Here is a 23,201-nt window from a genome sequence, read left to right on the forward strand (position 1 = left end):
CAGGTGAGAATCTTTAGAGGCAGTTTTCTCAGTAAGAGGAATTCAAAGTTGTATACATTCAAATGACCACAACTTACTCAAAAATGATCAGATGTGCATGAGTGAGACATCATTGGAAAGCTTTGAATTCACACTTTCAGAATCTGTGAATAACTCAAAATGTCTCCGGGGAGACTTGTAACTGCTTTTTCCTCGGTCAGTCACATATGGTGTTTGGTATCAATGTTTTCCTCACACTGTTAGCTACAGAATGAGACCATCCACAAGTTTTTAAGTTCAGATTCAACAGCCTCCGAAAAATTATTTGAGTTGCCATCGCGGTGATTTTACTTGCGGCCGTTGTTGTTTTCTGCTTTGTTAGCTCACCAAAACAGTGACGTAGAACATTTTGATTGACATTATTCTAGCCAATGAGCCAAGCTTTCGAACGGTGGGTGAGTTTTAGGATTTCCGGTGTGAAAGCAGTGAAGAGCCAGTCTTTCCGGCGTGAGGCGACAAGACTTTACACACCACGTTTTCTGGTCTTGTTCCTTGTGCCTTTTCTACGCTATTTTGTTAGATTCATGTATTATTATACAAATACATTTTTTTTAACATCATTAATATATATATATATATATATATATATATATATATATATATATATATATATATATATATACACATTTTCTCCTCTATGAGAAATTCATGAGTAAACTCATATTTACACATTTTCACATACATTGTTTCAGACTGAGGAGCTAAAATTGTAGTAAAACAGTTTGGCACAGTTGGCACAAATTTGGATAACTTGTTTCAAATATACTTTTTGATACAAAATGGTCAACAGCACCAAAATGCCTATTTCTAGAGATCTGTAACTTTACACAGTTGTTGCCAACAAGATAAACAGCATGTACAGTGAACAACATAAGCACACAATGAAGTATGTCTTGCATAGGACCTTTACAAATTAAAAAATGATGTATTTTGACTGTTTGGGCTTCTGTAGTGTAAGTTATGCAATATATGCACATCTGCAGAAACTAGAAGGCCTAAACTTTCTAATGATGCATCAAGATCCTCTTTTAATAAGCAATGCCATTAGGGCATGTCCAACCATTGTGCACAGGGCAAAATAGGCGGATGGTAACAGGTTAACTGCGCACATCTTTTGAATTACAACAAATGCATGTTATTTATTGTAAACTACAGAATTAATCTTAAAGCTTTAAAGCAAGCCCTCCCCCAACTCTCTAGCATAAACCCTGGCTTTGTTAAGACGCGTTTCGATTCGTCTGCTTTGGAGCGGATTGGGGTGGCCTGTGGTGTATCCACTACAAACTTGAATTACTAAATGTTTTTTTATGAATCACTGAGATTGGCCTTAAGAAGAAAGAGTATGATTCGGGTACTATTTAGATTTTATATACAAGGAAACATTGGTTATGTTTGGGTGACGTCAGCTGCCCATGTACTAGACCCCTGTGAGCCGGGCCCTTGCAATGGAAACGCAATCCGCTGAGTTTAACTTTTAATTTAACTGGCTGTGAGCATGCACTAAACTGTCGGATCAGCGTATTAGCTTGTCATTAGAGCATTCGACTGTCTATAAAGATCTCTGTCATTAGATCGGTCTGCAGAAAATTCAGTCTATAACCAGACAAAAATAAGTCGGGGTATGATGAGTTTTAGAATCCTACTTTTTGTTTAACTTTTCTTAGCATTGTATCGGATGTCATAATCTGATCCATAGTGGAAGCACACCAGTAACAGCTCTTGTAAGCCAGCACCATATGAACAGAAAAATGCTTAAGTACTATTATTATTGTACATTAAATAGTTTATAATTTTCAATTAAATTCAATTTATTTTTGTGACCCCCAAAATCACAACAGTGGTTGCCTCGAAGGGCGACAGTGAGAACAGATTTAACAATGTGGACACTGTCCCAGAGACCTCAAGGCATTCCATAGTGAAGGAGGGATCCGACGGACAGACAGGCGGATGCATTTTTGGTACCAACTCAACAGCCTGTTCCGCAATTTAAAGGAATAACAGAGGATTTTTGGCGTGCAATCTGATGCTCATTTCCTCGTGGCGTGGACAGCCGAGTAGTTCTCCCTCATGTCAATAATTCCTTGCGTGCTACTGCACACCTGCAGCCTCGTTTCCAGGATAACAGCACATTTTCCTGGCTGTGCCTGCGTGGTTGCTTTGCTGGTGTGTGTTTAGGGAGTTCCTTCAGGGTACAGTACAAAAATGACGACAGAGAAAGACTGAGTTAGAGCTCAGAAGAGACGGAAATCTGCAGAGACAAGAGCTAATAAACAAACGCACACGCATGTGTAGCAGCTGGGCTGTTGCGTGCTCACACATAAGGTTTGATGGTAGGCGGCCTCTTGGAAAGAACACGAGTGGGGGTGAGTGTGCGGCACACTGTGCGCATTTTAAAAAAAGGGACTAACAGTTGCTTGAGTTCTCAACTTGGCTAAAAATCCTCTATTATTCCCTTAAAGCATTGACAAAAATGTAGACAATATTCTGCCCTGCCCCACTTCATTAGACACCCTAAAAGGGGCAGATTGTACCTTAGAGGTAGGTAATTTTTAACAAGCAGAAAAACTAAAACAAAAAAACAAGTGAGGAATTTAACCAAAAAGTCCCTTTAGACTCCAGAGGGTTTTATTGTGAAGGCACATGATATTAAGTCAAACCACACCAAAGTGCATGAACTAATATTTGTGCAAATGGTTGTCTGTTTCCAGTAAATGGCGGGTGGTCCACGTGGTCTCCTTGGTCTCAGTGTTCCTCAGACTGTGACTCTGGTGTTCAAACCAGAGAAAGATTCTGTAAAATTCCACCAGCCCAGTACGGAGGAGAGAACTGTCCAGGCCCTCATATCCAGACCAGAGACTGCAACGCCCACCCCTGCTCAGGTGCTGACATACTGCTAGTAACACACTATGTCTCACACATGAACACACCCAATTTACACCAAAGAATTAACAGCGTTTAAGCGCAGAAGTGAAGCAGCGCAGAGTGCACGAAGGAATCGCTTTTATTTATAACCGGTCGGACAATGTAAATTAGGCTTGAGTTCAACATTTTCAGCGTCAACTGAATATCTCCATATTTTTGAGCAGGGAAACACAGGAAAGAGTCAAAATAAACTGCTAATGCTATTTCAAAATACATTATCTCAAAGATATTCATGGCATTTTTATCACTTCTAGGAACTTGTGGAATGATTCTTGATTGAAAAAGACGTAGGAAGGTGTTGTCAAATTGGAAAAATATAACTCTTTCCAAGTTTTGTGTCATTTTGAAACTTACTTCTTCTGACCAACACTGAATATGCAAGCAATATAAAACTGTTTGATTTCTAAACGGTGTGTAGATACACAAACTTGCGTTGCAGTTTTGATGTCTCTGGTGTAGCTTGACGCTTCTAAATAGATAAATAGATGAGTGGATGCAGCTTTGCCTATGTTATATGTTGCTGTTGCTCCAAGTGCATTTCTTGTTGTTGCTCCTCAGATGTGTGTCCAAAGGGCATGGTGTACCTGACCACAGCAGAGTGCAAGGCTCAGGGCGGCGCATGCCCTCGGATCTGTTTGGACATGACTTCTGCTCAGGTGGAGTGTTCCACCACCTGTTATGATGGCTGTTACTGCGCTCAGGGTTTCTACCTCTACAATGGAACATGTGTGCCTTTAGCCAGCTGCCCGTGTTACCACCAAGGAGAGTTCTTCCTCGCAGGAACCTCACATCCCTATGATGCTTGTAACAACTGGTACTCTTACAAACTGTTTGCCTAGTTATTATTTGCATTGTTTTTGTTACAATTTTTAATTAAATGTTCACGTGTTGTTTTCCATTTGATTCATCCAGCACATGCACTAATGGAGAAATGCAGTGTGGAACAGCCCAGTGCCCTGGTAAGTGATGTCATACTCTACATAAGCCACGTTTCCACTTGTTCACTTTGAAGTGTCTCCACTATTGTAAGTGAACTCTACCAGCCCATTTAAGGGATGCAAAGGCATTCTTGCTCACTTTTGGCTCCCGGAGCAGATGATTGATCAAGACAAAACGCGGACTCAAGTCAAAACAAAACAGAAAAAAGCAGATTCAGTTCAGTTTATCTTTTGCAAAGCTCAAAATTACAACAGCAGTTGCCTCAAAGGACTTTCCAAAATTATTGGTAATTTTAGCAGCTTTTGTCCATTTGTCAATAAGAGAGAGATTAACCATAGCCCCCGGAACATCCCCTTAGACAATGTCCTTAGAGGACTAAAATATTGGATAATGTTGTTAGGGAAAGTAGGAGGAACCATAGGATGGTGCTGTTGCCATGCTCCCCGTAGCATAGTGACTCCAACAGCAGCGTAGCTATAAACAGTGGGTTTTATTTCTGTTCCTAACTGACTTGGCCTTAAGCTAATTAAAAAAGAAAAGTTCTGAGCGTTGTTTTAAATGTTGTGAGAGTATGTCGGCCTTATTAACGGACAGGGAACTGGTTCCATAGCACAGGAACTTAATAGATAAACGTTCTACTGCCTACTGTGCTTTCAGAGACTCAAGGGACCACAAATAATTCAGTATTTTGAGAGGTGAATTTTGGCTTTATGTCACGAGGAGGATTGAAAGTTTATTCTAAACTCTACAGAAAACGATTGAATAGACTCTAGACTCTAGGCTGGGTAATGTGCTCTCTTTTTTTAGTTCTTTAATTTTGAATTGGTTGAAAGCTTTTAATAAAGCTTTTATGGTGAGAAACAAAGGCATGAATATTTATGTGTAAAGGGGTCTTCACACCGCGGCGGCAGAAGCGTCCAGTTTACATTCAAAGTCTATGTAAACGCGCGTCGAGCACATAGTGCGTTTCCCGCGGCGCGATTTCTTAGTTTTTGCGGCGCGATTGGTGTGTTTTCATACGCTCTCGACGCTTTGGGCGCGCGTATGAGGCACCCGAAGCGCCCAAAGCGGCCGGCCCGACATGTTCAGATTTGTTCAGCTCTCTGCAGCAGATGCACCGCAGCAGCCAATCAGAGATGATGTGCTACGCACGACCCGGCGATTCGGCCGCCGCGGTCTGTACAAGGCTTAACATTTAGGCTAAGATTTTAGCTATATTGCGCAAATTAAAATCCTTCACCAGTCACACTTGTGCTGAAGACAGAAGGATGCAAGGTGTCTTTCTGTTTTCCGGGCTGATCATGGCTCTCACGGCAGTGCCACTGATGCGTATACACGCACAAACGGTGATAGGAGAGTCAGATCCCAAATGAATGAGTTTGTCAACATAGATTCTGAGAGTTCATCAGAATAAATCTAAAAAGGTACACAGCTTGACTCACAATTGGGCTAAAGTAAGTTGGGTTTTAAGTAGGGATGTCGATCACGTTGTTTCAGACTTGATCGAAATCGGATGTTGCGTCCCGATCAGTGATTGGATATACATTTTACTCTTATTAGTGTTACCAGCCTGGCTGGCCCTTTAAGAAAGAGGGGGGCATTGTGGGTTTATGTTGCGTTTGTCAATTTTTTTTATGTGTTTAGAAAGTATCGGATTGGGACTTGGTATCGGCAGATACTAAAAATCCGATGACTCGGAATCGGATCGGGGCCAAAAAAACCTGATCGGGACATTCCTAGTTTTAAGTGATGGGGCAGTTGGGCAGTAGTGGGCCGTCAGGACCAGCAAGGCCTTCTCTGCTGGCCTAAACATTACCAGAATATAATTTTAAAAAATATATATTTTCCCACAAATATGTATTAAATTCTTCCCCAGAGTAAGAGTTATACTCCTCATTTCATCGCTTTCCTCTTGGTTGCACTGCTTCCAGCCCCATGTTGAGATTTGGAGGGCTGGTCTTTATGTTGGATCTTTTATCCAATCATATTCAGCCATCATGTGTTGCCAGGGGTCTAAAATCCGCCCTTCAGGCCTTCAAAATCAACAGTGCGGGCGCTTGTAGCTTAAAGTGAATGGAAATTAAAATTTTGTGTCTATTGGTGATCCAATCAAAAGACATGCACGCCAATATTGAGATGCAGGTCCTTTGGACAGGTCTATGCAGAACCTCAGAACTAGGAAACTGAATTTGATAAATAAATTAATTTGCGTACTACTAAGCTGTTTTTTCAACCCACAATGGCGGAAGGAGGAAAATAATTCTATCCTTGGTCAAGGATAGAATTATAATGCCAATCTCAAAACAAACTTTTCAAGAAAAATTAGACATTGTAAGGAGAGGTCGGCCAACGCCGACGCAACAAAGCCTGTCACAGGCGGGTTCGTTCCCCACTTTCAAAGTTCCATCTACGAGCGCTATCAATGGCTCACAGGCTACAAGAAGCACTGCAAACTGTACTGCTGGAAATGCCTATTTGCAAGTGATCGATTTGGTCAACGAGACTCCAAAGTACGGCTGGGCACTTACAAGCAATGTTGCTTTGGAAAACTTTTGGGGACACCCGAGTGGATCAACAGCTCAATGAACAAGCGCGCAGGGCAACGGAGCTGCACAATGAAAGGTTAAGAAAATTGGGGAAATATTGAACTTAGTTGAACTGTACTGTATTGTACTCTTCCCTTGCAATTCTCTTCATACAAATGTCGATTTCAAGGTGACGCGACGCCTGGTTACACTGCGTTTCCATCTGAATGTATAGTGTCTAGAGCCATGGCATCATAATGACGGTAATAAGAGGTGGATTCATTTGGGTGGGACTGTGTAGGACTGAAGGCCCTGTTTTTAATCTCTGTTTCTCTGCCTTATCTGTGTTTCTGTATCTAATCTGTGTTTCTGTGTCTAATCTGTGTTTCTGTGCCTAATCTGTGCCTAATCTGTGTTGCAACACTGGAATTTCCCCAATGTGGGACAAATAAAGGTTATCTTATCTTATCTTAAAATCACCCAACACATATATGGGTGCATCAGGTTCATTTTGTAACGGAATTACAGTCAGTGCAAATGGTTGAGAAGCCCGGTACTTCTGTTGGTCCGGAAAGTCCTTCTGTAGCCATTTGGATCATTATGCAGGACACCCGGTATTGGTGGCAGAATCTGGCATTCCCTCTAAAGTCATCTAGTTTATTGCATAACATCAATACTGCGATGTTAGTAGGGGCCACTTATGTCTGCACTGTCCTTCCCCTCTTCTGCCTCCTCTGATATCAGCATTCTAGCTCCTTTGGGACCTTCTTCAGAAGGCCCAGTTCAGAAATGTAGCAGCTGTTCACGGTTGTATACGTGCATGGGCTGGTCACACCCTTCAGATGTTTTGCACACAGCATCTTGTTGCTCACCCAAGCTAGTTGACACAAAGTAATACAGGTCATGCTCTGTCTGAATCAATAGTTTCCCACCCATCCCTTTTTTGACCATCTGTCATCAGATGGTCAAAAAAAATCACACAAACATATAATGCTCGTTGTGTCTGTGTTACAGCCTAAATGTAATCTGCTCTAAATCAGTCTAAATACTGACAGTTATTGATCTTGGCAGTGAACTGTGGCTGGAGCGGTTGGACCCAGTGGAGTAGCTGCAGTCGCACCTGTGATGTTGGAGTGAGGAGGCGCTATCGCTCTGGGACCAACCCTCCGCCTGAGTTCGGAGGTCGCCCATGTCAAGGAGAAAGAGTTGGTATCGATACCTGCAGCGTAGAACCTTGCTTTGGTGAGTGGCACTATATTCTGTATCATTCTCTGAGCATTTATCTTCTAGTTGGCCCAACTGCTTATAATGCTGCCAATTTATACAAATACTACAATGTCATTAGTTTCTCTTTGTTTGCAAAATACTTGCAAAAAACCCTCTTTCCTCAGGTCTGAAGGAGCCGTGGAGCATGTGGTCGCAGTGCTCAGTCACATGTGGAGGAGGTTACAGGAGCAGGACCCGGGGACCCATCCGCACGCACGGGACTGCTCAACAGTTCAGTGCCTGCAACCTGCAGCCCTGTGGTATTACACAAATTTATCCCTATGTCATATTTGTATTTAAATTAAGCAGAAGGCGCCATGGAGAAATTATGATTCGGTCAGGGCACAGAAAAGGGAGTGCCGCCGAGCCAAACGGAAATGGCGCAAGTCAAAGCTCCAGGTTCAAAAAGAGATTTACAGAGAGAAGTTGTGTGTTGTTAAAAGTTTTATGTAGAACTAGGGAAGGATATTTTTCTGAAATAATTGGAAGCTGCAGTAAAAACCTGCGTGTCCTGTTTGCCACAGTAAACAGATTAACAAACCCTCCAGCTAAGATGCCCTTTGAACTAATTTCCACACCCAAGTCTAATGACTTTGCATTATTCTTTAAGGACAAAGTTCAGGGCATTAAAAAATCCTATAAATTCCACAATGCAACAAATAACCCTAAAACCAACTAGACACTTAGAGCTGACTCACTTTGCGCCTGTAACTGACAAAACTGTCCAGGAGATTGTCACCAGTCTGAGTTCATCTACAGGCTACCTCGATGTGTTACCCACCAGATTTCTAAAGTGTGTGCTGAATAGTTTGTTAGCACCACTCACTCACATAGTTAACATATCGCTTCAATCTGGAACATTTCCAATGTCATGGAAAACTGCGGTCACAAAGCCTCTTCTAAAGAAGAGCAGCCTTGATGCCGCAGTACTGAGTAAGTCCTTGAAAAGGTTGTTTACCAACAGCTCATTGATTTCCTATTAATAAACAACTCATTTGATGTTTTCCAGTCAGGTTTAGACCCCATCACAGCACCGAGACTGCTCTTGATGGCAAACCCTCACTGACACTGCCCTAAATTAGTTAAGGTCCTATCTGGAAGACAGGTAGTACTTAGACCACATTCCCCTGACCTGTGGGGAATCACAAGGGTTAATCCTGGGACCCCTTCTGTTCAACCTCTACATGCTGCTGTTAGGTCAGTTGATACACAGCGAAAATGTGTCCTATCACAATTATGCAGACGACACTCAGGTGTATGTTTCACTGACGGCAGGTGACTATGGATCAGTGGCTTCACTCTGTCACTGCATCCAACAGATCAGTGTATGGATGCAAAACAACTTTCTCCAGACTAAAATCATCGTCTTTCATCATTCTAACCCTAACCCTGACCCACATAAACAAAAACAAAGTTCAAGCAGTCACTTCCAGAGTCTTGCTCTAAAACCTACAAATCAAGTTAGAAATCTGGGGGACGTCAAATCAATAACATCAGCAGCTTTTTACAATCTAAAAAAACATTGCCAAAATCAAAAATATAGTGTCTAAACCAGACTTGTAGCGATTTATCCATCCATTTGTCTCCAGTAGATTAGACTATTGTTACGGTCTGCTCACTGGCCTCTCCAAACGAGCTGTAAAACAGCTGCAGTACATCCAGAACGCTGCTGCTTGGGTCCTGACTAGAACCAGGAAGTACAATCACATTAGTCCTGTTCTCAGGTCTCTGCACTGGCTCCCTGTGGCTCAGAGAATACACTTTAGTCGCTCCCTGGCCTAGCACCAAAGTACATCTCATGTCAAATTATATGAACCATATCCGACTCTGAGGACCTCAGGGAACGGCCTCCTGCTGGTGTCCAGAGTCAGGACTAAACATGGGGAATCTGCATTTCAGTTTTATGTAGCTAAAATGGAGGGTTTGTCACCTGCTTGTCTCCATCCGGCTCTGTAGTTTGTTGTAATCATACATAAAACATATTTATTTCCATAGAGGAAAAACAGATCACCAGGCAAAGTTATTTGTCAGGTCTATGAAGAGGTCACTCAGCTCAGAGTAAGAATGTAGGTTCTGCAAGGTATTTATGAGCAATAAAAAACACTTGTCATTTAATAAATGAAAAATAATATGGGGCACGAGAAGTTTGGGGGAATATGCTCACATTACGCATGACGACAGTGTTTCAACAACAGACAAACAGCTAGCACGGGGTTAATCTGAGAGGGCTGCGGAGGAAGGAAACGGCCATCTCTGTGCCCTGATCTCACACACACCTCAACCTAAACTTGAGGCACGGTAGTGGCCACTGCCCGTATATATGCTCTTTCTCCGTGGCCTTCTCTCACCACTCACCTCTGCCCCTCAGCACTTCTGCCCCCCTCCATGCTTGATAGAAGGAGAGATGATAAGAGAGTTGAGAGGAAGAGAAGAGCCCACAAAGATATATTTTCTGAGAAATTATGCTCTGGCATCATGCACAAACCAAAGAAAAACACTCTTCTCACTGAGCTAAAAATAAATTTCATTTATAGTAAAATCTCATCGTTACTGCTATACTGCAACAGTTAATAAAAGTGAAAATAAAATTGTTATGGATTTATCAGTTATATAATGTGGGGGCGCATATATACATTATTTATCTTAGAAGGGGGCACATCAGAAAAGGTTTGAGCAGCACTGCTTTAATGACTTTAAATGGAACATTCCAGGCAGTGAGATAACATTTCTATGTTGGTGCACCCTCCCCTATAAAGCTATATAGTGCATCTTTAAATATGTACAATATGACAAAGTATAATACTAATATATTTATTTCTAAATTGCTTTTTTCAGGTGATGATCGAGCTTGTCCTCCTGAGCAGGAGTGGAAGCAGTGTATTAGTGGACCATTGTCCTGTTCTGACCTGCTCATGGACCTGAGCCGCAACTGTACTCCGGGCTGCCAGTGTCCACCCGGTACTGTCCAGCAGGTGGGGCTTTAACACATCTAAGGCTCAGTTATACTGTTTTGGTAAATATCCACAACTCAAAACCAGTTAGAGAATTGACCAAAATGCGAGAAAAAATGCAACTAGAAAAACAAACATGGCTGAGCCCACAGCAGTTTTAGATCACAATTGTTGGAAAAGAGCCAAGAAAACGGAAGTTACAGATGTAACTACGGTTCTTTGAATCCTGGATGACCGCCAGAGGCGGTGCCTTAAGCACTGAATGATCATCTGTTGCGCATGCGCAGTTCGAGAAACTAATTCAACAACTTTGTGACAACAAAGTCACCTGTGACCTCTCTGTGACCCACGCGAAGCTATATAGTCACGTGACACCAAGAGCCCTGTCCCATTTCTTCTCGCAAGCAACGCAGATTCCGAGGGACTGATCGTTCTGGTGGTCATCCAGGATTCATTGAACCGTAGTTTCGTTCTATTTCATCCCTTCTGACTGCCAGAGACGGTGCCTTAAGCACTGGATGACAAATATCAACAATGTCCCGAGGGATCCCATAGGACAATACAAAATGTGAGATATAACACACCTACCTTACGACGAGGAAGGGTGCAGTCTCAGAATCCCCACTAGTGGATTGGGGACTTGTCAAGACATAAACCAATGCCATTCCTTAACACACAGAGAACACAATTCAACTTAGAATATGAAACGATACAGAAACGTCAGACTTTTGTGTAGCATGCATGGGAGAAACCGTCGGGCCGGGCCATCACGCTGTTGTAAGCAACGCGATAGCCCTCCTTGGTCTCGCATCGTTTTTTCTCTTGCAGGTTGGTTTTATTACAAATTATGAAATAGGCAGGTCACATTCTCATTGGTTAACTTCACATCAAGACACTTGTCTTTTAAAACAGTTGGTATTTTCCTTAGAGATAAAGCATGGGTAATGTTTACCTAACTCCCCTGGGGTGTTACACCCCTCCCTGGAGTAAACATTCCTTTGCACCATCTTTACAACACCTTCACAAATGCAGTTTTGAACACATGTTGTTTTTCTCTTAGAATAATGATGCAGATAATATACAAATATCGTCATATCACTATTATGCAGACAAAATACATCACAGAAATATAATCATATATTTACATTTTATCACATTTCCCTCCTGTTTATCAAAGCATTAGTCTACTGTCTTATATCCAAACATATTACTCTTTTCAGTTTGCAACATGTCTTTCATATTGTTGTTAACATGACACTTTTACACTCAAAAGGTTATGCACATTTCTCAAACATTGAACAAACTCCTTTTCTCTTGGCCAACAACATGTCTACTGTCATACGGGTCTGCCACACCATTTGAGTGGTGTGCTGCAACTCTGCAAGTCCTAATTTTGAGTCAGATTGGTCAATCTCTGTAATTTGACAGACAGACAATTTATTCTGTCTATAATTTTGTGCGGTGTGATGGGAAATATAGAAGTACAAGCGGAAGGCCCTTAAACCCGCTGCTCTCTGATCAGTCAGTTTGTAGGGACCTCTGGGCTTCCAATAGAATCAAATACGTTGGATCAGGTGCTACCGGGACCAGACTGTCCACTAACCTCTTGACCTTGCGGTATGGTTCTGGGTGATGCTGGTCTTTGTAATGACCATGGCTGGCCATAAAAGAGATACATAGGCACAAAGTCCTACTCCCTTGGCTTCCAAGTGCCCCCTCAGCAATGTGTGCCCACATCACCACCATACGTCCTCGCGCTTGGGTTCTTAAGAGACCTCCTTCCGCTGATCGCTTTGGTCACACCTAATACACATATGAACTGGTACACTTTCCTTCTCAATGCATAATCTCATTAACATTGCATGTAGTTATGTTGTAGCAGATAAAAAAGCACTCTTAGGTAGTGAAAACAACGGTAGCTATATAATATGCCATTGTGTTTCCCAGCTACTGTCATGTCAATTATACATTATACATTATTCATTATTCATTATACATTTCATAACCTTCCACATCAAGTTGGTCACTTATTTTCTTCCCTCTATTTTCCAGGCCTGTGTATAGAATTTAAAAATGTATGTTTCATTTACCGGTATACACAGTATACACACACCAATATATGTTGATCTGTTGGAACATAGACAGACACATCACATCAGATTACTTTGCCTCTTTGCTGTCTCTTTTTTCACGTGTTACCGATTGTCCGGCGCATAATGCAGGTGTTCAGCATATTATCGTCGTCGCCGTGATGATGATAACTATCTCTGGCTCCCGTTCATCGTAGCAGAGTGTAGTACTTTGCGCACTGTAGAATCTGTGTTCACTGCATACAAAAAGAATACAGCCTGCGTCTGTTGATTTCTTATGGATCTGCCGCTGTGTTGTCTGCAGCTGGTGCCGCCAGTTCAGACATTTCTCTCTCCCATGAGAGAGATGCACTCATGATCTCGTCCCTCCACTGGTGAGGACGACACGGTGTGGCTCCTTACACCTTGGCTGTTCCACTTGGCTCGCCTCTGTAAACACCAGATCTCCACACGTTGTGATAAACAAAGTCTTTTCGGCAGTTCATGTATTTCAGTTATATAACAGTTCTCTCGTGAGCATTGTCAGTCTTATATTCCATGATAAATCTGTAGGTTTATCACTGCTGGGTCCATTGTTCATATCAAACATTGTTTACACTTTTTTTTTTAGTAATTATTGAATCGTAATGTTTGTTTACTAGTACATCATCCCTCCATTTGAGACATTGCATCGCCCATGGCTCAAATTCTACAACCCATTTTAACTTTAAGCTTTCCGTCAATGTTTCTGCATTTCATAAAATTCAATAATCCAGGTAGTTTACAAGATGTAATCAAGGAAGAGATGGAATTGCGTCTGTCCTTCAACTTCGCAATCTCACCTGAGTCACAGTTCACTATGTATGCGTGTATGCGTGTGTGTGTGTGTGTGTGTGTGTGTGTGTGTAAGTAAGTAAGTAAGTCAATTTTATTTCTATAGCACCTTTCACAGACAGAAGTCACAAAGTGCTTCACAAAACACAGAATAAAACGATAAAAACACAAAAAATGTACAGTGAGCAATACATATACAACAATATACAGTAAAATCAGCCGCTAAAACAAATGCAATTAAAAGGCTTGACTAAATAAAAAGGTTTTAAGCTGACCCTTAAAAGCAATAACTGAGTCCAGTGACCGTAGGGAGAGCGGAAGATCGTTCCAGAGTTTGGGGGCAACAGCCTGGAAGGATCGGTCTCCTCTGGTCCGAAAACGGGTGCGAGGCACCAATAACAGTTTCTGGTCCAAGGACCTTAGTGGGCGAGAGGGAGCGTACGGTTTTATCAGATCGATAATGTACGATGGGACCTGACCATTTAAAGCTCTAAAAGTTAAAACAAGAATTTTAAAATGTATCCGGTAGGAGACCGGTAGCCAGTGAAGGGCTTTTAGAATGGGTGAAATGTGGGCCCTTCTATTTGTGCTAAACGTGTCTAAACGTGAAGACACAAATGCATGAATTATAAGTTCCAGATCATTTTGAGACACCATTTTCCTGAGCTTAGAGATTTTAATCAACTGAAAGAAACAGTTCCTCGTCAACAGCTTAGAGTGGTGCTCTAAAGACATGTCTTTGTCAAAGACAACACCCAAGTTTCTAAGTTTGTAGTCTGGCCTAAATCACCCAAGTACTGGTTTATCCCTGGAATGGCATCATCAGGGGCAATAATCAGAGTTTCTGTTTTGTCAGCATTTAGCTCAAGGAGTTTTTGCTCAGCCATTGTTTTGTTTGCACTAAACAACTGACCAAGGAGTTCAGCTTCTGGATCTCAGAAGGTTTAAAAGAGCAATATACAGGTGATAGGACACATCACTAAACTCCTTAATGATCATTCCCAGGGGAATTATATAAAGCAGAAATAGGACGGGACCCAAAACGGAGCCCTGAGGAACTCCACACAACAGATCAGCTGAGTCAGACATTATTTGGTTTGCAGCGACACTAATGCTCCGACCGGATAAATATGAGGAAAACCAATGAAGAACTGACCCCAATAGTCCAATCAGGTCCCTCAATCTGTTTAACAGGATATGATGGTCGACAGTGTCAAAGGCTGCAGACAGATCCAACAGAACTAAAACCGTGCATTTTCCAGTATCAGCAGACATCATAATGTCACTGGACACTTTTAGCAATGCGGTTTCCGTAGAATGATGTTTGCGGAAACCAGATTGAAAAGAGTCGTGAATGTTAGACTGATCAAGGAAATCTGACAATTGTTCAGAGACCACCTTCTCTAGGATTTTGGACATGAACGGGAGCTTTGAAATAGGTCTGAAACTTTTGGGGTCTGTCGGGTCCAAGTTTGTTTTTTTCAGTAAAGGCTCAACTATGGCATGTTTAAATGGACCAGGAAACACACCAGTAGAAAGAGAGAGATTTACCATTTTGGTAACCCAGGGGCCAATAACATCAAACACTTTGATGTGTGCAATACAAATACATCAAACTATAATAATTATCTCAATAATTCCCCCGTTGGGCTGGCCATAAGGGTCGGCTCACAACTTAGAATCTTTCACATAATTAAGCATCAAGTTTCACATCTCCTCTCGTTGGTGTGGCCTGAATAAGGTCACACATCTAGTGTAATATGTACTAATCTTCTATATGTGCCTCAGGTGAGTTTCAAACTCAATCTCTCACACCTGCGCATGTGATGCTTTACAAACATTGTGTATTAGTTTTTTCTAGCAAGTCTATATGCGTATTAAAAATCAAAATTATCCTAAACCTTCCCCTTGTTTATAAGGCACGTCTTTTTTATCAACCTGTTTTTCCCCTTGTTCCCAACTTTCCTGTCTTTTCTTTATCTCGTCATGCATCTTCCTCTCTGTCTTCCCCTTTGTCACCTCTCTGTCCTCCTCTCTGTTCTGTTTCTTTTCCTTTTGGGGCATTTTGCCTCCAAAAATGTCTTTTCTCGTAACGGAGGAAACACCCTCCGTCATGGTGACGCATGCCTGCCCTTATGACGCGGTCTTGCACCCACCCCCCATCAGTTTGGAGATTTGAGGAAAGGAGATAGTCTGTACTATAGCTAAAAACTGCGGGAATCAATCAAAAAAACACTCCGGGTACATATATGAAGCACAAATAGCAATGTAAGAAGGTTAAAAGCTCTGAAAAGTCGATTTTGCATGTTATTGGACCTTTAAAGTCCATGTCCTGTACACATACGTTGTTCCTCCTCACTTGCTGAATATGCCTCTGACAAGGCTCGAACTCACAACACTAATGTCCACCAACTCATGCTCTGCTGACTTAGCTAGTCGGCCCTCTTAACCCTCATCATTTGTTCCCCCGGGGTTCTATTTGATTCGTCCGTTCATTCCGTCATGGGTAATTAGTCCTGTCACGTTTAAGTCCTGTTATCACTGGTTTCATAACTTCTATAGCGTTTAATTTTAGATGATATTGTCTTATTTAAATCTATTCAGTTCTTGATTGAATCTCCACAATCCTTCACGTATTTCCTTTAGAATGTCAAATTCTTTCCCTGTTATTGTTAACTCTTCTATTACTCATCAACCCCCTGCTGAGGTGTACTCCTGGCGTCCGTGTGATGCGTAAAGATAACGACATCTTCTCCATTCTGATCCATCTTGCTCTGTTGCCTTTTCCTCCTGTGTTTTTCCAGTCAATAGCCCCTTTGTTATCTCTGACTATCTTTTATGACTTGGTGTCCTGTTGTCACCCTGTTAGTTAATGAACACATGCCGTCTTTCCTGGGAGGGCATTATCACGTCACTATTTCACTTATTAGGTTTCCCCATGATAATACAAATATGTTACTGATATCAATTTTACTACCACTTTACTCACTGCCCGTTCTACTCCTATGTTGACCAAAAACATCAGTAGTCATCGATTTACCCATATTATCACTTCGTGCCTGTATTTTATATTATTCTAAATTTAAGAACATTTCTGTCTCTTCGTCCAAAAAGATAATTTTGTCAAGTCCAAAAATAAAACAAAACAAAAATAAAACAAAACGTAGCTTTGTTCTGTGCACACAAAAAACACGATACCGTAAAAACACAGCTTTTGTCGGGGACAGGAAGTGTCCTGTCTGTGATCACATTCCCCAAAATATTGGCCATCTATAAAAATCTGAATTAATCTTCATCTCTTATCAAGTTTAATAAAATCTTTATAATTGATTGTTGTCAATCAAAACAAAAAACATTAAAATTTGTTCTACAGAGCTCTTAATACTAAAATCTAAACCAGCTAGGTTTAGTTCCTCTTATAATCATTCCTTCAGAGCGTCCTCTGACTGCTTTCTCTCCATTCTCCTCTTCTTGACCTTCCTTATCTATCCCCTCTCTGCCACGTCATCTGAGCATACTGGAAGTCTCCATCCACATCCTCTATGACTTTTCTTTTGTCTTTTAGTCTTACAGTTTGGGGTGATCATTCTGGCACTATGTGGTCTCGGTCGTCTGAGAGAAATGCTACTTGCTTTACAGACAAGGTCAATGTCAAGCTTCTAGTGGATTCCCTGCTGGTTTCCACCGGACATAATCAAAGGTGTTTACGATTCACCCTTGTCTGCAAATTTTAGATCTCTCAGAATAACGCCTTGTGACCCTTTTATGATTAATTGTGATTCTCACACCTGTTAGTTAATCACTATTAATCCTCATTCACACATTCACACTTTCTCTCTTACTTACTTACTTCACTCGTGCATAGCGCTTACATTCACACGTCTTTATGTCAGTAACAACTCGTACATAAGGCATCATAACTTTCTTTTGGTGAGAAACTTAAACTCGTGGTGAGCAATTTAACTCCTTTATGTGAGAAACTTATCTCATGCATAAAGCCTACCAATATTTTTCAGTAATATCAAACTTCTGCTTATGTGAGGAACTTATCTCGTGCATAAGCCTGCAATATTTCTCAGTAATACCAAACTGGGCATAAAGCCTACAGTATTTCTCAGTAATACCAAACTGGGCATAAACCCAACAATATTTCACAGTAATACCAAACTGGGCATAAAGCCTACAATATTTCACAGTAATACCAAACTGGGCATAAAGCCTACAATATTTCTCAGTAATATCAAACTAATGCTTAAAGCCTACAATATTTCTCAGTAATATCAAACTAATGCTTAAAGCCTACAATATTTCTCAGTAATATCAAACTAATGCTATTCCTTAACACACAGAGATTACAATTTAACTTAGAATATGAAACGATACAGAAACGTCAGACTTTTGTGTAGCATGCATGGGAGAAACCGTCGGGCCGGGCCATCACGCTGTTGTAAGCAACCCGATGGCCCTCCTTGGTCTCACGACGTTTTTTCTCTTGCAGCTTGGTTTTTATTACAAATTATGAAATAGTCGGGTCACATTCCCATTGGTTAACTTCACATCAAGGCACTTGTCTTTTACAACAGTTGGTATTTTCCTTAGAGATAAAGCATGGGTAATGTTTACCTAACTCCCCTGGGCTGTTACACCCCTCCCTGGAGTAAACATTCCTTTGCACCATCTTTACGACACCTTCACAAATGCAGTTTTGAACACATGTTGTTTTTTCTCTTAGACTAATGATGCAGATAATATACAAATATCGTCATATCACTATTATGCAGATAAACTACATCACAGAAATATAATCATATATTTACATTTTATCACAGGACTGCCACATTGATTCTATAGAATCGGGCAAATCTAGATGGTGAAGTTCAGGAGACCGCTGCACAAATTGCATCGTGGGGCACTCCGCTCATAACCGCCCCGGAGGTGGACAGGCTTCTGGTCGAGTGGCATTTCACACCATCTGGAGGCTGGCACTTCTGAGAAGCATAACCCTGCTCAATGGCCTCGACCACCCATCGGGCAAGGCGCTGTTTAGAAAGCGCTTGACCTTTTCTGACTCTGTCAGGTGTCTTGGCTCGTATGTACACCTCTAAGGCCAAGGTTACCAGGGGCCCCAGTGTCAAAACATGCAAGTTGGAGGAGCTGTGTGCTATTTGAAGAAAGCACCTTAGGAAGGAAAGAGGCATCTGGCCAAAGAGTGACCCCAGAGTCCTCAGCATTCCACCTGCAGCAGGACTCACAAACAGACAAGGCCTGTAGTTCACAGGGGTGAATAGGTGAGAGGGACCACAGCGACGCGGACACAGCTTGTACGCAGAAGAGAGCCACCGTGGTGAAGTTAGTTTCACGTTGGACTGGAGAGCTTGCTGCACTGTGAACCTTTGGACTTGTGGGGTAGAACATACAACAAAGTTGCATTTGAGTGCTGGCGCTATTCCCAGAATAAAGAAGACGATGGAGTGCGAGAGCTGTAAGTACTAAAGCTACATGTGCGACTCACACACATTGCCTGACGAGGCGTTTGTTATTGCATTGTTTTTGATGTTTTTCATTTATTATAATGACTGTGCAAGTGCTTGAAATGTGATTATTGCTTTTATTCTTTGATAACTTGGCACACACGCTCTCGCTGAGACTATGTCACGGGTTGGGCGGGGGAGGCGGATTGCTCTTCGCAAGGGTGGGGGCCAATCTCAAACCAAGCCGTTTGCATTTCCGGGTTTGTGAGGGGGGTCCAAGGTATGGGTGATATTTCATAACTATTATGTTATGGGTGTTTCACAACACTTATTATTATCAAATATACCCATCCAACGGTTCAAATGGAGGAGTTTGTAGTGCGTCCAACACCAGGGACAAATCCCAAGACGGGGCCTCACGGCGTCTAGAAGGGTGAAGCCGCGCCCCCTTCAAGAAAAGTGAAATGTTCCTGTCACTTCCCACTGAGGCACAGCACCCTCCTGGTGTCTCCCATATGTAGGATGCACAGGGTCTCAGCGTTGCCGGGACTTATTGTCATATTAAAAATCAAACCAACCCGGGGCCCTGTGTAAAAATAGCCCCCCCTAGTGCTATTTCTGTTTTCACATCACACATATGGGAAAACAAAATGCGAGTCAGGCTGCCCCATCTGAGAAATGTTATTCCTATTCCCACTGAAACTAGTCTGAAACTTGCTGTGCTAAATGTCAGATCCTTATGAAACAAATCACTCTTAATTAATAATTTATTTCTTCTTATAATCTTAATTTTATGTTTTCAACTGAAACATGGCTTGACAAAAACACAGGGAATGCAGTTCTAATAGAATCTGCACCACCTAACTTTGAAGTTAGCCAAGCTAGCCTCTTGTTTACTATCAATCCTTTAATGGGCTAATTAGTCTATCGTTTGTGTCCCTGGCTCACTCTCCCCGAGTACCCAATTAGCATCCGAATGTCATGTACGTCTACCTCTCCAGGGATTCAAAGTAGCATGATAGAAAACAAAGGTGTAAGTTTCTATTGAAACAAACAACTTTTTCTTCTACTTCAGGAGGGCCGCCCGGTGGGCAGGGCTTACCACAGAAGAGAATAAATATCTGAGTTCCCGGTCTAAATTTGCAAATTGACAATGACTCTTGGATGAGAGTCGAAACGTCTTGTTTTTTCTAAAACTGAGTCCAGAAGACTACAACTGAACCTTTTTCTACAGTGGAACTCTCCTGGACGAATGAGGGATTACACCGACAACTCAGAGAAGACTGAAATCATCATTTTTGGCCCACAGAAACAAAGAGAACGTGTTAGCAGTCACCTCCAGAGTCTTGCTCTAAAACCTACAAACCAAGTTCTGGGGTAATACTGGACTCTTTGAACTTTAACAGCAACATCAAATCAATAACATCAGCAGCTTTTTACCATCTAAAAAACATTGCCAAAATCAAAAATATAGTGTCTAAACCAGATTTGAAGAGATTTATCCATGCGTTTGTCTCCAGTAGATTAGACTTCTGTAACGGCCTGCTCACTGGCCTCTCCAAACGAGCTGTAAAACAGCTGCAGTACATCCAGAACGCTGCTGCTTGGGTCCTGACTAGAACCAGGAAGTACGATCACATTAGTCCTGTGCTCAGGTCTCTGCACTGGCTCTCTGTGGCTCAGAGAATAGACTTTAAAGCAGCTTTGCTTGTGTACAAGCTAAAACAGTTTTGTTTAGCTGTGCATATGACTGATTTTTCTTTGCACTCTTCTCTTTTATTTCTTAAACTGTTTCGTGATGTCTGTAATTTCGGTTTGATTTGAATGCATTTTTTCCTGTTGTGTGAAGCACTTTGAATTGCCCTGTGTATGAAATGTGCTCTTCAAATAAACTTGCCTTGCCTTGCCATGTTGACTATTTTAGTATGTAGTGATAACAAACTGCTCATCACTTAATGTTCTGGACCTTGTCCTTGAAGAAAATGGCAAACTCATTTGACTTAGATGTGGAATAAGTTCCAATGGCACTTGAGCTGGGGGGATAGTCAATCTGTTTACTGCCACAAACAGGATTCAGGAGTTGTTTTTACCATTTCCAAATATTTCAGGTAATACCTCTCTCTTGAATTTCTGCCTCAAATCACATTCACAACAACTGCAAACAAACTAGTTTATTTATCTCCACTATGTGATTCCCTTTGTTTCCAGTAAATAAGACTCTAATTCAATGTTTGCTTTTAGTAGACTAAAGTAAAGGTACTAAAGAGCATGTTTAAGGGACAATAGCAATACAGTTTTTGTTATTATTTTGTTGTTGTTGTTGTTAATGCAGAATATATGTCCTTAAAAGCATTTTGAAATCTAACAATTAGCCCTACACTTTCTTGTGTTTTGGACAGGATGCCTCGGAATGTGTACTGAAGTCTGAGTGTCGCTGTGATTTGAATGGAAATCAGTATTACCCAGGAGATTCCGTTCCTCTGGACTGCAACAACTGGTGAGCAACACCTCGCACTTTGGAGGGCTACTGGTTTTTGTTTCACATGTCTGATTGTCCATCCTTCTCTCAGCACGTGTGAAGGTGGGAGGCTGGTGAACTGTTCTCAGCTCCACTGTGATGGTAGATAATACAATTTTAGGCTTAGTATGAAGGAATAGTTTTTTTATTACTGAAGTTTGTGTGTTGCTGTGCAGCTGAAGGCAACTGGTCCCCGTGGACTCCGTGGGGCCAGTGTTCATTGTCGTGTGGAGCAGGGCTGCAGTCCCGATACCGCTTCTGTTCTTGGCCCCTGCACTCTGCCACTGCTCCTCCCTGCGTGGGGCCTCACAGAGAGGACCAAGTCTGTGTCATAGCCCCATGTGATCGTGAGTATACACTTAAGGGACACATATTATGGTAAATGTTGTGCTTTTAACCAGGTTCTGACATTGTTCCCTCATCAAAAACATATCTGGAGTTGTATTTAGCTTTATTCACGCTTGTTTCATTAATCCTCTGCTCCTTTTCTGAGCCTGAAAAAACACAAGTTTAACAGATTTATGATGTCAAAGGTCCAGCGAGATCCAGGTATTTCCTCTGCTGCCCTTAAATCTGAGAGTTCACCACCTGGAGGACTAGTCAGCTGACCAGGACCTGCCCATTTCACTTGAGCCATGGCGTCCTTGTTCAGCACTGACTTGGCTGGTGGACTAGACTGAGAGGACACACCCATGGATTGGGCTTTGTTGGTCTTGGAGTGGCTTTTTGGCTGGGGCTTGTGGTCAAAAGCAGGCTTTTGTGCCAATGATAATGGGCAGCTGCTCTGGGCCATTAGGTTCTGGGCAGACAAGGGCCAAAACTGTCTTGGGTTCTGTGTGTGATTGTCAGGAAACTGCATCCTTTATAGGGATAACTGTTCTGGCCAAGGCTTGCTTGAAATACCACTCTTCAAATGAGATGGAGACAGTAGATCCACTATACATTAAAGCACCACATCACTTGCCTTCAAATATTATACGGCCAACTCTGGGTGCCCCGATTAAGCCGGTTGGAATATCAATCAATCAATCAATCAACCAACCAACCAACCAACCAATCAATCAATTTACAACACTTAAAGTGACCAAAGTGCTTAAAAATACAATTATCACATGGCTGGACTCAAGAGGACCAACAAAGTGACTTTGCCGCCTTTCTTCTGTAGTGAGAGGTGTCTGCTGTGGCCTCTTTTTGACAGTTCTGAAGCTTTGCATGGACTGGATGAGCTTTCTAATGACTTTGGAGGAATTTTAAGATGTGCCCATCTTAACCACAGTGATAACAGAACACCTCTGAGCTGTCTTTGAACATTTTGACAGGCTCTTGGACATTTTTGGGCTTTTCAGAGAAGTTTCTTTTTGATCAGGCTGGAGCATGAGTATGGGCTTTGGATGACTCTTCTCTCTGACTGAGCCGGTGTTGCAGACTATGGATTTGTTCCTCTTGATTGAGATGGTCAATTTAAGATTACTTTGACTTTAGGTCTGCTACAGCCAGTTCACACACACTTGAACTTGTATATTGTCTTATCATTTTTTTATACTCTTCTGCACGGATCTCACAGAGCAGATGAAAGGGGATTGTTGAGTCTTTCTTTTAGATGTACAGTACAGTACATACAGTAGCATGGTCAGACTCCACTGCTACTCTCAGCAACTGCTCGACGA

The 23,201-nt window shown here is 41.9% G+C and overlaps 1 protein-coding gene across 1 annotated transcript in view; it reads left to right on the forward strand.

Moving 5' to 3' along the window:
* sspo (SCO-spondin) overlaps positions 1 to 23,201 on the forward strand; it is a 391,282-nt gene that overhangs the window by 261,124 nt on the left and 106,957 nt on the right. Inside the window, exons 65-73 of the mRNA XM_072450444.1 lie at positions 2,748 to 2,918; positions 3,520 to 3,775; positions 3,874 to 3,920; positions 7,497 to 7,667; positions 7,817 to 7,951; positions 10,527 to 10,663; positions 21,416 to 21,513; positions 21,587 to 21,636; positions 21,711 to 21,881. Coding sequence (XP_072306545.1) covers positions 2,748 to 2,918; positions 3,520 to 3,775; positions 3,874 to 3,920; positions 7,497 to 7,667; positions 7,817 to 7,951; positions 10,527 to 10,663; positions 21,416 to 21,513; positions 21,587 to 21,636; positions 21,711 to 21,881 — 1,236 coding nt within the window. The remainder of the gene's footprint in view (positions 1 to 2,747; positions 2,919 to 3,519; positions 3,776 to 3,873; positions 3,921 to 7,496; positions 7,668 to 7,816; positions 7,952 to 10,526; positions 10,664 to 21,415; positions 21,514 to 21,586; positions 21,637 to 21,710; positions 21,882 to 23,201) is intronic.

The sequence above is a fragment of the Eucyclogobius newberryi genome, unplaced genomic scaffold (genome assembly GCF_026437365.1).
Source record: "Eucyclogobius newberryi isolate DKJ021-1_F unplaced genomic scaffold, fEucNew1.0.hap1 SCAF_18, whole genome shotgun sequence".
Lineage (NCBI taxonomy): Eukaryota > Metazoa > Chordata > Actinopteri > Gobiiformes > Gobiidae > Eucyclogobius > Eucyclogobius newberryi.